The sequence below is a fragment of the Cervus elaphus genome, chromosome 29, assembly GCF_910594005.1.
Source record: "Cervus elaphus chromosome 29, mCerEla1.1, whole genome shotgun sequence".
In the NCBI taxonomy this organism is placed as follows: Eukaryota; Metazoa; Chordata; class Mammalia; order Artiodactyla; family Cervidae; genus Cervus; species Cervus elaphus.
In genome coordinates, this window is record NC_057843.1 from 47,036,534 (window position 1) to 47,051,418 (window position 14,885).

Here is a 14,885-nt window from a genome sequence, read left to right on the forward strand (position 1 = left end):
CCTCAACTTTTTACTTATTTGGAGAGTCAGCACAAAATTGGTCAGCCTTATTAGTTCCATTGCTGTTAATGATAGTTACTGTTTCTGGTGATCTTCCTGTTTTCCATGGGCACATTACATACATTTTTACAAAACACATCACAGACATTCTTTCCTATAAAACATAAACCATCCTTGGGATAGCTATTACTATCTCTATTTTAAAGATGAAGCAGCTGAGTATCTTACCCATTATGACTACGTCACCAGCATCTTTGTTTTAAAAGCACATGTTTTGATCATCAGTTCCAGTATTAGGATGATTTAAAATAATTCTGCCAGTCTAATTATGGAGTTATATTATCTAAGAAGGCCTATAATCCTTATTTTCAATTTCTGTACATTAGACTATCTTCTTATCTCCTCAATTTTCTTTCAATTACTCAGTAATATTTTAGGGAAAGTTAAAGGTCTATGTTTTAGTCAATTTAAATTGATCAGTGTGTGTGTGTGTGTGTGTGTGTGTGTGTGTGTTTTAATGGTGGTGCTTATTAGAAAAAGACTTCATTCTTCTGGTTGCTTTATTGGGAAGTAGTGTTCATGAGCACAAGTTTTGATGACAGTTGGCTTAAAGACCAGTTTTGAAATGTCTTTCATTTACTTGAGCAATAAATGGGTTGCTCAATGATACCATCAAACTGAAAACAAGAGGAAAGAAAAGTCAACTTAACCTAACCCAAATGAAGAGCACGTTTCCTGGGATGAGAATGTATCAAAGGCAGCATAGCATGTCCTAACTCCCTTGTGGAATCAGGGTTGTATCACGTGTTAAGGGTAAATTATCTATTTTGTAAGTTAGGCCAAAGTGTGCTCCTTCAACTAACTGTGAAAGCATTCTTGAATGCCCATGAAACCTTATTATTCTAATTACCAACAAAAGGGGTTGATAAATGAATGATGAAGCCAGGTATTATTGTCATTAAATAGACCTTGCTCAATTATTTATCCCTGGGTCTGGGGTTACAGCTCAGAGAACTGTGCATATTGTACCAGGGCTTTGAGCTCTGAGACATGGAGACTGGATTACAGACTTGGCAGGCAGCTTTTGTTGAATGCAGTTCAAGGAGATGACACACACTTTTCAGTCAGATATTTGGTTGGTTTGAGGCTAGTAGGTGTTCAGAATTTATCCCCAAAAGCCTATTTCATGTTAGCCATGAAAAATGGCTAGAAAAATCCCTTTAAATTATTCAGAACAATACAAATGGGTAAGAAAATAGATTCATTACAAGAAAAAATAAATATATATTTTTTTGGCCTTTTGGTTTTCAAAGACTCTGCTGTTTGTTTTCCTGCATTCTGACATCTGTTATGGCTACTTTAGTGTGATAAGTATCAGTCAGTGTTTATCTCCATACTGGATATTTTCTTTTTGTATCTTGTTCCTAACAGCACAGTTAGAAGATATTGTCTTCTGGTTAAGAAATCTGTTACCAGGAAGGATGGGATTGGGTGATGCTAGTTTCTTCCATCCTAAAATCATGCCAGCTAATTGTAAAGGTCAGCCCTGAAAATAATATAAAGATTTGTTCTTTCTCTGAGCTCTTCCACCTCAATTTCCCCTCTTCTGTGCTCAAAAGGAGCAAGATGCTTATACCCCAAGTGCATCAGATTAGGGGGATCAAGAATCTGTTCTTGCTTAACAATTCTTCTCTGCCCACTACCCCTGGTAGGTATTTGGGCCTGGTGGGCAGTGGGGAGCAGGAAGAGCTAGAATGGCTGGCCAAGGAGCCCTTAGGTATGAAACGATGAAACTTGGGGAAGACCTCTTGGAGAATAGAGGAGTGGGTAGGGCACTGTGCTAGTCGTGAGTGACTCTTTGGAACCCCATAGCCTGTGGCCCGCCAGGCTCTCCTGTCCATGGGGATTCTCCAGGCAAGAGTACTGGAGTGGCTTGCCATGCCCTTCTCCAGGGGAACTTCCCAATCCAGGAAAAGAACCAGGGTCTCCTGCATTATAGGCGAATTCTTTATCAGCTGAGCTACAGGGAGAAAAAAAAATTCATATTTGCAATTGTACGGAGTGAAGTGAAGTCCAGCCTTTTGTTTGAAAACTCAGGATGTGTATGTATGTTGAGGGTGGGGTAGGGTAGTACTGGAAGAGAAATATGAAACTGCGCCTAGCACAAGGGAGAATTTGGTGATTTAAGAGACAAAAAATAAAAACGGGTTTAGATCGTTCAAAGGAGAAGTATGTCTGTAATAACTGATTTAAAAACTCTTATGAAAGCCATGTAAGTAAGTTTCTGTATTTTATAATTTAATTTACAATTAATTTTTTGGTGACTTCAATTTGGTTATAACCTTGACTTCCCTGTCTCTTAAATTTTGCTAGTTTACCGTTCCTGTAACATAATTATCAGCTCACAAAATTTAAAACCTATGGGGTAGAATAGCTATTTCTTTACACTTCTGATTGCTTAGAGCAGTCTGGTTTTCTAATTGCCCACTCAAGTAGAAAGCAATATAATTCTAATAGGCCAAACTGATGTTCTTTAATTATGTCCTAAATATCAAGAGCTGTGGATATGTCTGTAAAGTGGTCACTTTATTACATTTGAAAAACAAATTTTGATTTTACTACTAAGAAGAATGTTTGGTTCTCCATTTATATATGTTTATTATAATAGAGAATGATGTGATAATTCCTACATATACTTGGTCTTAAGAATTTCAAAGTTCTTGATGCCAAATAATTGTTATAACATGATGAATGGGTTCCTAAAAATCACCACACCTTGAAGATTGGGTAATGAAAACTACAGGGCTTACAGAATAATGGGAATGGGGCACAATATTCAGGAACATCATAGATGACATATTTTAAAAAGAGAAATTTAAGAAAATGGCAGCAATATTTTACACATGTTAAATGGCTGAGAAGTGCATAAATACTGCAATAAATATGGCTATTTACCTTTAAAAAGATCTGAAGTTTGCTTGTGGAAATGGTAAGACTGCAGTTTGTGAGTTATTGTAAAGCCTGGAAGGAGGGTCATTGTAAGTCAGCTCTGAATGGATGTGGCTTTTCTGACACATGGGGTGTCATGAAGTAGCTGGTTGATGAGGTATGTGCATTTTGTGTATACCCTTCTAGGTTAAGGTGGATGTGATTTTTCTCTCTCTTTTTTTTTTTTTTTGCATTCACTTAGTGTTTCTTGTAGATAAAAATCACACATAAGCAAACACAAAGTTTGTGTTATGTTCAGGTTGTTCCATAGTATAACAATCATGTTAGAACAGATTCTTGGTTTCAAAACAAGTGTTATAGTGGAACTGACAGTGTAGTAATGCCTTCAGCACATTCACATCTATGGTCACACCTTAGATTTTCACCAGCACCCAAGCAAGCAGGAAGCATTTGTCCAATTTCTGTTTGTTTGTTTGAGAATCCTGGCCCTGTTAAAAGCTGCACAGTAACTGAAGGAATCTGTGCAGAATTTGCTCAGGTGTGTGCAAGTCCTGAGCAAGTGCACTTTATTTTGAAAAACAGGATTCTCCTCAGCATGGGTATGAAAGAAAGTGAAAATGTTAGTTGCTCCATTGTGTCCAACTGTTTGCAACCCCATAGACTGGAGCCTGCCAGGCTCCTCTCTCCATGGAATTCTCCAGGCAAGAATACTGAAGTGGGTTGCCCTGTCCTCCTTCAGGGGATCTAACTTGGGTCTCCTGCATTGCAGGCAGATTCTTTACTGTCTGAGCCACCACGGAAGCCCCAGCATGGGTATAGAGAGTGACAAAAACATGGACCAGGTCATAGAGACAAATCACAGAACTGCGTTAAAATCAGGTTACTTGATTTTCAGTTTATATCAGTTCAGCATTTTATAAAGTGTCTGTTAGGTACCATACTCACTTCTGTCTTGTCATCTCTATAACACATAGTTAAAGCTTAACTGGGATATGCTTGTTTTTGATTGCCTGCATTTAAAACCCAGCCATGAGAGTTCAGTTTATACTTGTTGATATGGCTTTATCGAACATCTTAGACTGTGTAGAATGTTTTAGAAACTGTTTTTCAATTAATCTTCACAGCCCAGAAGTCCTGTCATATGTCAGAGTGTTTCACAAGGCCAGCCTAATAACTCTTCTTCATTTCTAGGAAGCTGTCCTATTTAGTTTCTGAGAAGACAAAAGAGAAGGGTGTGATTCCAAAGCCTAGGAATGACTTTGCCTTCGAGCATTAATTGATGTGGATAATATAGTTTTTAGACATTCCCCTGTTTCCATCTACCTGAATGATGCCAGTCATGTCTATCCCAAGTTTACTTGAAAATAAGTTTACTAAACACCTCTTATGATCCAAGTAGTGAACAGTGCTATGGGAGAAAAAAGGATAAGATATTGTCCCTGGCATCAAAGAAATGATGTGGAGAGTCTGACGTCTGAAGAGAATCTTCTCCATTGTGCTTGTGTTTTTATGGCAGGCCATGGGTAGGTGTCCATGTATGGGTGAATAATGGGGCCCCATTGTTTAGTTATCGGCTAAGGTAGCAGGCATGTGCTATTTTGATCACTGGGTATTGTAAAATCATGGGCTTAGCACTGGTACTGAGGAACACAGAAATATCCTTCATCACCTTAAGGATGAAGTTTCATCTTTCACCTCTTAAAGAATACTTTGTGTGTTAAGTTTGTAGTCATGTGTTGAGGGGCCACCCAAGTGACGACAGTGTTGTATTTGTAGAACCAATGTCCAGGTTCGGATTATCCCTCGGTTCTCTTGGGTTATGCCTTTTATGGCCCCTGAGAGGTCAGGGCAAGTCTGGACTGCCTCTATTTGTAAAATTCTTTCCAAATTGCAAACAGACAACAATAGCAAAAATAACTAAAAAAGGTTATAAAAGTTGTAGTATATTTAACATGTTCACTCTATCCATTTTGGTGAGTTAATGCTTTTTATCACACACACAACGACACTAATATGACTACTGTAAAAGTACAAATATTTGGGAAGAATGTTAAGGTTTAAATTTGAAACCCTTTGAGAATGTGAGGCCAAAGATTATTCCTTTCCTTTTCTCTCTTCCCTAAACCCCTTTGCTTTATGTAGTATGATTTTTCTGTTTTAAGTCATAATTGCTTTTATGAGATTAAATACCAGGTCAATAAGTGTGTTCTATGTCAGTTTGTCCCAAACTCTGCCCTATTTTTTTTAAAGCAATCCTTAAAAAAGAAGGAAAGTATTTTAAAATAAACATTCTGACTGCCAGAATCTGAAATAAAGTTCAGATTCAATTTTACATGTGGTAGAAATGAGAACTGGGGTTTCTATTTTGATGTTTAGCGCAAATTCCTTGCTTTTTGATGACTCCAGCTGATTAATAAGTGAGACTAAAACATCTTATTCTTCCTGGCCAGAATTTTAAAAACTTAAACACTTGGCCAGAATTTTAAAACTTAAACATCTTTTACAAATCCCAAGATTATGAAATTCTGTCACTTGTTAAGAGTTTAAAAGGGTCAAGGAGAAATAAAGCAGTAGACGTAATAAAATTAAATATCCACTACCTATATACTATATTAACCTCCACCCACATTTTATTTTGTTTTATTTTCTCAGGGAAGCAAAAAAATTTGTGAGCGAAAATGAAGGGGCTCTTGGGAAAGGAAAAGGGAAACGGTGGTTTGCATTTAAGATGATGATGGCCAAGGTAAGTATTTTCATAGCTCAGTCAGTTTGATGCCATATAAACTCTGTGGAAGCCACATTGCCTCCAAGGGGTTGTAAAATTGGTTCTGTTCTGAGAGAGTGAAAAAAAAAATCCGACATGTTATGTGTATACTTAGGTACATTATACTAGATACACAGTACTCTGTGTTATTGAAATTTGGAGAAAGGGGTGATTCAGGAAGAAAAAAAAATTGTCCTGAAAGGCTCTTTAAAGGAGTTAAAATGAAAAATTAGTTGAGAAACATTGATTTGTGGCAAAAGATTGACTTGTATGATTTTATCACTTCCAAATGTAATAGACTGTGCCCCTTTCGTTTTCATTCACTAGGAGTTATGTGGTTCTGGGTCAAGGTTTCTTTCTCAAATGTCTACAAGTTACAGAGCCATATAACTCTTCTCTACTAGGTACATCAACTATAAATTGGATAGTAAATAAGAGAAAACAAATGATATGCCAATATAAATGTAGATTTTTGGAAAAGATAGAAGAGACTAACATTTATTTAGCACTTACTATGTTCTAAGCACTGAGTTAAATCCTTCTATAAAAATTGAGTCCTTATTATAAAAGTCCTTCCACATTTAATTCTCACAGCAAAGTAGGTATGTAGACATTATTATCTGCTCTTTACAAATGTTATACCACCTGAAGCTAAATATGTTTTAATAGAGATGGAGTTTTGTGAATAAAGTTCATTTATCTTAAATATGAAATCTATAGATAGTTCTGATACATATTTATATATCATGGATTAGTTTTATCTGTTTTTACAGTTTAAATAAATGGAATCATACAGCATTTATGCTTTTGTTTCTTGCTTCTTTGAGCAATGTTATTTGCATGAAATATGTCCATGTCATGGGAGTTATAGTTCATTTTTATTTACATGTTATATTCTATCATATGAAGATATTGTAATTTACTTATCCATTCGATTATAGATGAACATTTGAGTTGTTTCTGGTTTAGGTAATCTTTTTAACTTCAGACTTGTATCAAATCTTATTTAGGTGCCACATGCCTGTTTAGCTCATCCATTATCCCAGCATTATCTATACAAATGCAAAGTTATCTGTCCCATCCTCATTCTTCTTCTTATGGGTAACCCAACATTGTTGGATAAAGTGGAAGGAAGATCTTTTACAAAAACTAGTTTATGATTCTTTTTTTTTTCTTCCCTTTCCTATAGCACCATGCCTTTCCGTTTAGACAACTGTTTTATCTCTACCAGAATGGAAAGTCATAGCACTTAACATACTGTACGGTGTACTTGACCCAGATGCCCTTCAAAGCAGGAACTATGCCTTATTTATATTTCCTTAATTTCTTCATGCAATGAATATTTAATTAAACACATACCTTATTAGGTGCTAACTCAGTCCCTGCTCTCTTATTGTGTAGCAGAATAAACAGATCATTTTCAGTGGTCGGCATATTTTCTGTAAAACAGAAAGCCAGTAAACATCTTTTAATTAAGTTGGTCCAGGAGTAGGTGGGGAACAGGGGAACAAGTGAAACCTAGCATCTTCCTCTTTTACAAAAAGCACTATGTGATGCCAGAGAGATCTTTCCAGGCTCATTGTCATGTGACATTTTGGGACGAGTGTGGGGGATAGACATCTTAACAAACAAGCAGTTGGGTTTTACTGTTGAACTTGGCTTTCTTTTCAGAAATGGGCAAAATTTCTCCGAGATTTTGAGAACTTCAAAGCTGCTTGTGTCCCGTGGGAAAATAAAATCAAGGCAATTGAAAGTAAGTGCTCATTCGATCTCATTAGATGAGGAATACTGTCCTAGATAAATGTCTCATAAGCTTATCAGATGGTTTTCTCAGTCCTGTACTACTGAAAAGATTAAAAACAAGAAAACAAACAAATAAAGACATTTTTATGTCCTCTTTGCTCACTGTGAAGCTTTGCTAGCACTTACTAACTGCAGCACTGGAGACTCCACTCTGCTTTTCTGCATTAGACCAAATTATTCTCATTTTGACCTTGTATTTTCTTCTACACATGAAAGTCAGTATGTGCACAATGACACTGAGTTATATCATTGGGAAAGCAGAGCTTTTATTTTGGAAATGAACATGACATTGAAAATACATAATGACTTGAAATATTGTAAATCAACTATACTTCAATTTAAAATAAACTCATATAGAAATATCAAAAAAAGAAAATATACATTCACTTGGATGTTAGACAATAATTAAAATGAGCCATATCTAAAAATAGTGAAGAAATCTTAAAGCATCTTTAAAAGAAAAACAAAACATCATTTTCAAACCTCTGAAGTGAGAATAAGCAATAATCATCCAGAAACTTGCTATCTGAATATCATATTGTGCCTTCATTTTGTACAATGTTCATAGTGTACAGAGAAAGCAGAATATACTCAATCAAAAACCTATTTATTATAGTGCTCTAGGCTTAGAAAAAGGAAGATAAAAAATTTAAAATATTGTAAATATGATAGTATGTCATTTTAAAAATAATAAAAGAAAATTTTAAAAAAGGGGATAACATTTAAAATAATTTTGAGCATAGCCTTGTTATATTCGGGTTTCTAATAGTTTTGAGTAGAATCTGATTTTCCTCCATACCCCTCCAGAAAGCAGGGCAGATTTTCCTGCTGGCTAAATGTGGTGTTGCCTAATTAAAGTGGAGGCTCCATAGGGAGATAACACAGTTGATGGATATTTCACTGACAAGATTGGGCATGTTTTAGGAGTGAGGACCTCTCAGTCCTCTGTCTCTCATCATCAGATGGCAATGAATTAAAATACATCAGCTTATTAATCAAATACATAATACATATTAGAATAAATCAGCTCATTAACTCCTCCCACATATTCCTGTGCCAGCCCTTTCTTGCTATATTTTTCTCCTCAACACTTATCACTATCTAAAATATAATATTTTTCATTTAATTTAAAAATAAATTATTACATAAATAATAAATAAAATAATTAAATGAAAAATACAGTCATTTCACTTCATTTTTTTCATTTCTTCCAATAGATATGAAGGCAGAAAATTTGTTTTGTTCACTCCTGGACCCCCAGACCTAGAATATGCTTGGTCTTAATGAATATGCTGAATAAAATTAAATAGCAGGCATTTTCCAAATGGAAATGGAAAAGTAAATTTCTAAAACTCTTGCTGTTTCCATTTTGATTCCAGTAGGTCATGGATCCCAATACTGAAGTGGACCAGGTACTCGTTGACTCTCCACTTTCTTCCATATAAAAAATAGATTTGATAATTCTTGCTGTGAAGTTTTGTGTCATATGGTGATGCCATGGAGTTTTACTGTTACATCAGCCTTAATAAAAGACCTTGCCTAAAACCCTGTGGTTACCTGCTGAGAAGCACCTTATCAAACCACATTGGATTGCATATTTTGCTGAAGAAGCTGTACGTTGGTACTCCAGGAGTACAAATATAACCTATACCTACTTGACTCCTGTGTTACTATGAAAACCATGGATTAAATTGTTGAATTCTTTCATGTTGGAGATTACAAGCCTTTCTCAGAATCAAAATCTACTTCTTCCTAATAGTAAATTACAGCATCAAAGTTAACGTGTGATACAGACTGAGAGAACAGACTTATGGTTGCCAGGGGAGATGGTTGGGGGGAAGGGATAGTTAGGACGTTTGGGGTGGACATGTATAAACTGCTATATCTAAAATGGGTAACTAACAAGGACCTACTGTGCACAGGGAACTCAACTCAATGTCATATGGCAGCCTGGATGGGAGGGGAGTTTGGGGGAGAATGGATGCATGTATGTGCATGGCCGAGTCTCTTCACTATTCACCTGAAACTATCACAACATGGCTAACGAGCTATATAAAATAAAAAGTTTAAAAAAAGACAGTTTTCAGAAACAGGAGGCATAAAAAAAAATTAAGGTGTGATAGACTACTTTTTTTTTTAAGACCAGAAATAGCTTTAGACAGACAACCTAAAGCACAGAGTTTAAACTACATGTTTCCCTGCTGGCCTAAGGGCTCCAGAAAAATGTAAATTAAATTTGCCACATTTAATTCCCCATCCCTAGATCAGTTTGAAAGAAACTGTGCTCTGAATCCTTGCCTAACAAGATGGTATTTATATTGTACTTTACAGCAGGTAATTTAATTGGTCTTTTCCCATTTAGAAATGCTCATATTTATCTGCTTGTCTTTTTACCCATCTGTTCAAGAGGAAATTATACACGATGACAGACTACAAATTACTCTGTCTTAATAATAAATATCCAGAGGGAGATATGAAACCTTAACATTAATTTAAAAGATACACAGGAAAATACAGGAAAAAGAATATTGCATAAAGTTTAGACTTCATTTTAATAAATACCAAAGACTTTTAATATACTAATAATTTACTAATGAAACAGAATGTATTCATTAGATTAAAGAGAAAGGAATTGGTCATTGATGGGCACAATCCAGATTTGTAAATTTGATCAGCCTTAGCTGTTTGATGGATATTACCTATATCTATTCTCTCACACACACATTCATTGCATATTTATTCTATATAGCATAATATAGTTTTTTTAAAAAAACATTTTTTAGATTAATTTAACTATGATTATCCCAAATGGCACTAGTGGTAAAGAACCTGCCTGCCAATGCAGGAGACATAAGAGTTGCAGGTTCGATCCCTGGGTTGGGAAGATCCCCTGGAGGGGGGCCCAACAACCCATTCCAGTACTCTTGCCTGGAGAATCCCCATGGACAGAGGAGCCTGGCGGGCCACAGTCCAGCGGTTCGCACAGAGTTGGACATGAATGAAGTGAATTAGCATGCAACTGTGATTATACTTGAGGAGCAATATTGCACTGTGGATAAGAGAAATGTCAATTTGGAGTCAAACATCTATAGATAAAGACTATCTGATTTAGAACTCTGGCTGCATCATTTACTATTTATGTAAATACAGTGTAACCTGGCTCCATCATTTACTAGATGTGTAACTATGGAGTTAAGTCTCTGTAAAATGGGAGTGCAATAGATTCCCTGGTAGGGATTTGATAATAGTTAAATGAATTAATATGCAGAGATCAAGTAGATGTCTGGAACAAAGTCATTAAACTTTAGCGATTATTATTATTAATAAAGTCTTGGATCAGTCAACTGCTGTGTCTGTTTTTGATTTCCCATCCACACAGTTGCACTAATAATACTTAACCTTACCAAATTGTCAAGGCAGTAAAATGAATTGATGCTAGTAAAGTTCTCAGTATATGTAACTGACCATCAAAATGTGTTGGCCACTACTATTATTACTGTTCTCTACAAGAATAAGTCAGTTTTATTTGAGAGACTGAGCACATGGAAATGACTGTTCTTTTAATTATGCTCATTTAGCTTCACTATAGAAAGGTTTCTTTTTTTAAAGGAAATGCCCGTTTCAGTCAACAATCTCTGGGAGGATAGAACCACTGGGCTAAATGAATATGAAGAGGGGAAAATGTCTTCTTTTTCATTTTTGTGTTGAGAAAGGGAAAGGGCATATGGAACTTTGATGTCAACCCATTGATTTGTTTCCTCTTCTTTATGATCTTTGTTCTTTGTTTTGTTATTGTTCTTTCCTCCTCTCACTTTGGTAGGTGTCACACAGAAGGAACATTGCCTTCTGGACTCCTCAGTCTCTTTGACCTGTGTCTGGATCTTTCCTACAATCACTCTGGCTTTGATGAAATCTATTTTCCTACAATTCATTTTCTTTATACCTAGGATTTTGCAGGGAAAAGCCTTAGTTTTCACTTCTCTACCTCCAAAAAAAATTGTTTTGAAGCCACTTTCAAGTCTAAAAACTCGAGTTTATAAGCTTTGGAGTTGAATATATATAATATATATGGATTATATATAGGGCGGATGTGTCTGTGCATCCTCAGTTGCTCAGTTGTGTCTGACTCTTTGGGACCCTATGGACTGTAGCCTGCCTGCCAGGCTCCTCTGTCTGTGAAATTCTCCAGGCAAGAATACTAGAGTGGGTTGCCATTTCCTTCTCCAAGAGATTTTCCTGATGCAGGGATTGAGCCCAGGTCTCCTGCATTGCAGGCAAATTCTTTACTATCTGAGCAACCAGAGAAGCCCATATATCATGGAAGGAGTATTTTTTGAAATATTTTAATTTGCTTCTCTTTTTTGCTTTTAGGTATATTTACACTCATTTGCCAGGGATTGTGTTTGGGGAACTGGGAAAGGGTGGGCCCTGGTGCTAATTAGAAGAGCAAAAGCATAAAAGGCTAGGAAGGAAGGGACGAAAAAAAGGAGGGAGGGAAAGAGGGAAGGATGGGTCAGTATCCTATGCTCAGAACTCTATATCAGAGGGTTTCACGTGTGTTTTCAGGGAAAAGCTTGCCACGGAAACCTAGAGACAAATGTTCTCCAGTTAATGAGTAACTGTAATGACTAATAAGCTGGAAGTCCACTGCCTTCAATAAAACATGATAAGTGAACCTGGCTGAGGCAGCCCTTGGGTAGTTGTTGCCAGAGAACACAGATAACGACCATGAAATGATATGACATCACTGGGAGCCAGGTGGGTGATCAGATGTCCTAGGAGAGGAGGATCTGCTCCAGCATTTCTGCAGATAGACCAGTGCATCCAGTTACAACACCTGGGGGGCATGTTTATCAACAGCACACACTTTTAGAAGTTTTGTAGAACTTAGTACCCCTCTACAAAATGAAATGAATCCAAATACAAAATGTCTAATTGGGGCTTCCCAGGCCATGCTAGTGGTAAAGAAACCGCCTACCAATGCCGGAAACATAAGACACATGGATTCAATCCTGGAGTCAAGAAGATCCACTGGAGGAGGGCATGGTAACCCACTCCAATATTCTTGCCTGGAAACTTCCATGGACAGAGAAGCCTGGAGGGCTACCGTTCACGCATAAGGTTGCAAAGAGTTGGACATAACTGAAGCAATTTAACATGCATTCATGCATTTAGACACTGAATTCCTTTTAAGTTTCTATAAAAACTGCCACTGTGTTCTGAGAGTAAGTAAGATGGTACCTAAAGAATGGACTAAATTCTGGAAATAGAGGTCTGACTCTCATATGAGCTTGGCTTTACCTTAGTAAGCAGAGGCTGAAATTTGCCCCACATTAACTTCCCTCCTCCTGTAATAATTCTTCCCCATCAGCAATGCTTTAAAGCTAGACACCCCGAGAAAAGCAGTGTTCCCCAGGAGGTGCTTTGCTGAATGAGTCAGGACAAAGGGCCTGATGCAGAGAGTAGCTGAGAGTGTTCCCTGGTTCTTTGTGGGCAATGAAAATGAAAATTAGGAAGACTGGGGAAACTAGCAACTTGATATTGAATCTTAAATGATTATCAAAGAATGCTGGCTTTTATTAATCTGTGAGATTTTAACCTGAGACTCAAATTCAGTTTTTTCTTCCTTTTCCATTCTCTGATTTAAGAGAATGCTTTTGTTTGGTTTTTCTTAGTCAATAAGAATTGGACAGATCACTTTACTTTCCCTGAGATGTGAGTTGACAGCACATTCTTGCCTGTCCCCTCCCAATTAATTCCCCAGGCCTGAAGTGAGTGTTCAAATTGAAGTCTCCCCACCTACCCCCACTGCTTAACACCTGTCAGTGGCTTTTCGTCACATTTGAGATAAAACGCTCACTTTTTACCTTTCCTTAAGAGGCCGCCCACTCACTGTGGTTTGGTTTCTTCATCTGCACCCATCTCCATTTTCCTTTATTCATTGTGCTCCAACCGGAAGCCTTTAGGTTTGTTCCTCAATTGTCCTGAGCTCTGGCTTCCCTCATGATACTTGTTCCTGCATTTTCCTCTGCTTGTGCTGCTCTTCCCCAGCCCTGGGCCTTGCTGCCTGTTCCTTCAACTTCAGATCTCTGCTCAAATGTTACCTTCTTTCATTTCAGCCTCTGCTTACTAAGATTAGGCCAAGTTCACAGGAGAGTCAGACCTTCCTCTACAAACCCATCTAAAGCAACCCCTCTCAAGTATTTTACCTTCTTCCCTCTAGGACTGATCTGGATAAATTACTATATATACTTTTATAAATATAGGATTTTAATGTAATGTAGTATATATTATGATGAATGTATACTTCTTTATGTCTTTTTAAATTATTACATATTTCTTATTTCCACACCTCAGTAAAACATAAATTGTATTAGAGCAGCAATCCTGTCTCTGATATTATGTTTCACATCTAAGATAATTCCTGACAGAAGGTAAACATGTGAAAAATGAATGAATGGACTTCAGCTTCTACACTATCTGTGAAATGCCCCATCTGCTCAGAACAGCACAGGATGGTCTATAGGATGTGTGTGTGTGTTTGTCACTCAGTTATGTCCAACTCTTTGTGACATCATGGACTGTAGTCTGCCAGGCTCCTCTCCATAAAAGATGTGGTAAACTTTGGAAAGAATTTTGCTGCTTGAGAAAAAAGAGGAAGAAGCACAGTAATTATAATTATAATAATAGCTAACTACTGGCCAGGCATTGTAGTAACTGTAATAGGGAGGAATTTTTGTGTTCTGTTGTGTTAACCACTAAAGGGATGTTGCCTGTAAGTTTAAATTATACATAATGGCCCATTTCTGGGAATCCTGCCTTCCAGGTAATGAGAATTAAGCCAAAATATCTCTGTTTAGCTCATGAGGAACATTCTCATCAGGTCCACCTATGAATGACTAAAGGAAGGAAGAAATTAACACATTCCCTCTGGAAACTAGCTGGAACTAGGAAATGTTTGACTTTTTCCCCTCCCCTGTTAGTATAAAGGAAACCTAAATTCTAAACCAGGCCAGATAGTTCTTTGGGGGCATAACTTCACCATCTTTTTGGTTTGCTGGCTTTCTAAATAAAGTCATTATCCCTTGCCCTAACAACTCATCTCTTGGTTTATTGGCCTGTGGTGAGAAATATGAGCTTGGGCTCAATAACATAACCAGTTTATATACATTTTCTCACTTAACTGTGTTAACTCAATAAAATGGGCTCTTCAAATGTCAACTCTGGCTGCTGAGCAAAAGGCAGGAAGATGGACTCTAAAGATGTAGTCATTGTGTAGAATGCACATCTACTTTCATCATGTTAACATTTTCTCTTTCTGGATAGAAAAAAAAAAAATTTGCTAGAGCCTGCAAAAGTGAACAAAAAA

At 36.9% G+C, this 14,885-nt stretch overlaps 2 protein-coding genes across 2 annotated transcripts in view; one reads left to right on the forward strand and one right to left on the reverse strand.

Annotated features, from left to right (window-relative positions):
* Nucleotides 1–14,885, reverse strand: part of LOC122686324 (60S ribosomal protein L7-like) — a 675,506-nt gene that overhangs the window by 43,921 nt on the left and 616,700 nt on the right. The window lies entirely within an intron of this gene.
* The window catches only part of TMC1 (transmembrane channel like 1), a 117,634-nt gene that overhangs the window by 38,475 nt on the left and 64,274 nt on the right, over nt 1–14,885 (forward strand). The window contains exons 5-6 of the mRNA XM_043890663.1: nt 5,602–5,692; nt 7,385–7,466. Of these exons, the coding sequence (XP_043746598.1) occupies nt 5,602–5,692; nt 7,385–7,466 (173 nt within the window). The remainder of the gene's footprint in view (nt 1–5,601; nt 5,693–7,384; nt 7,467–14,885) is intronic.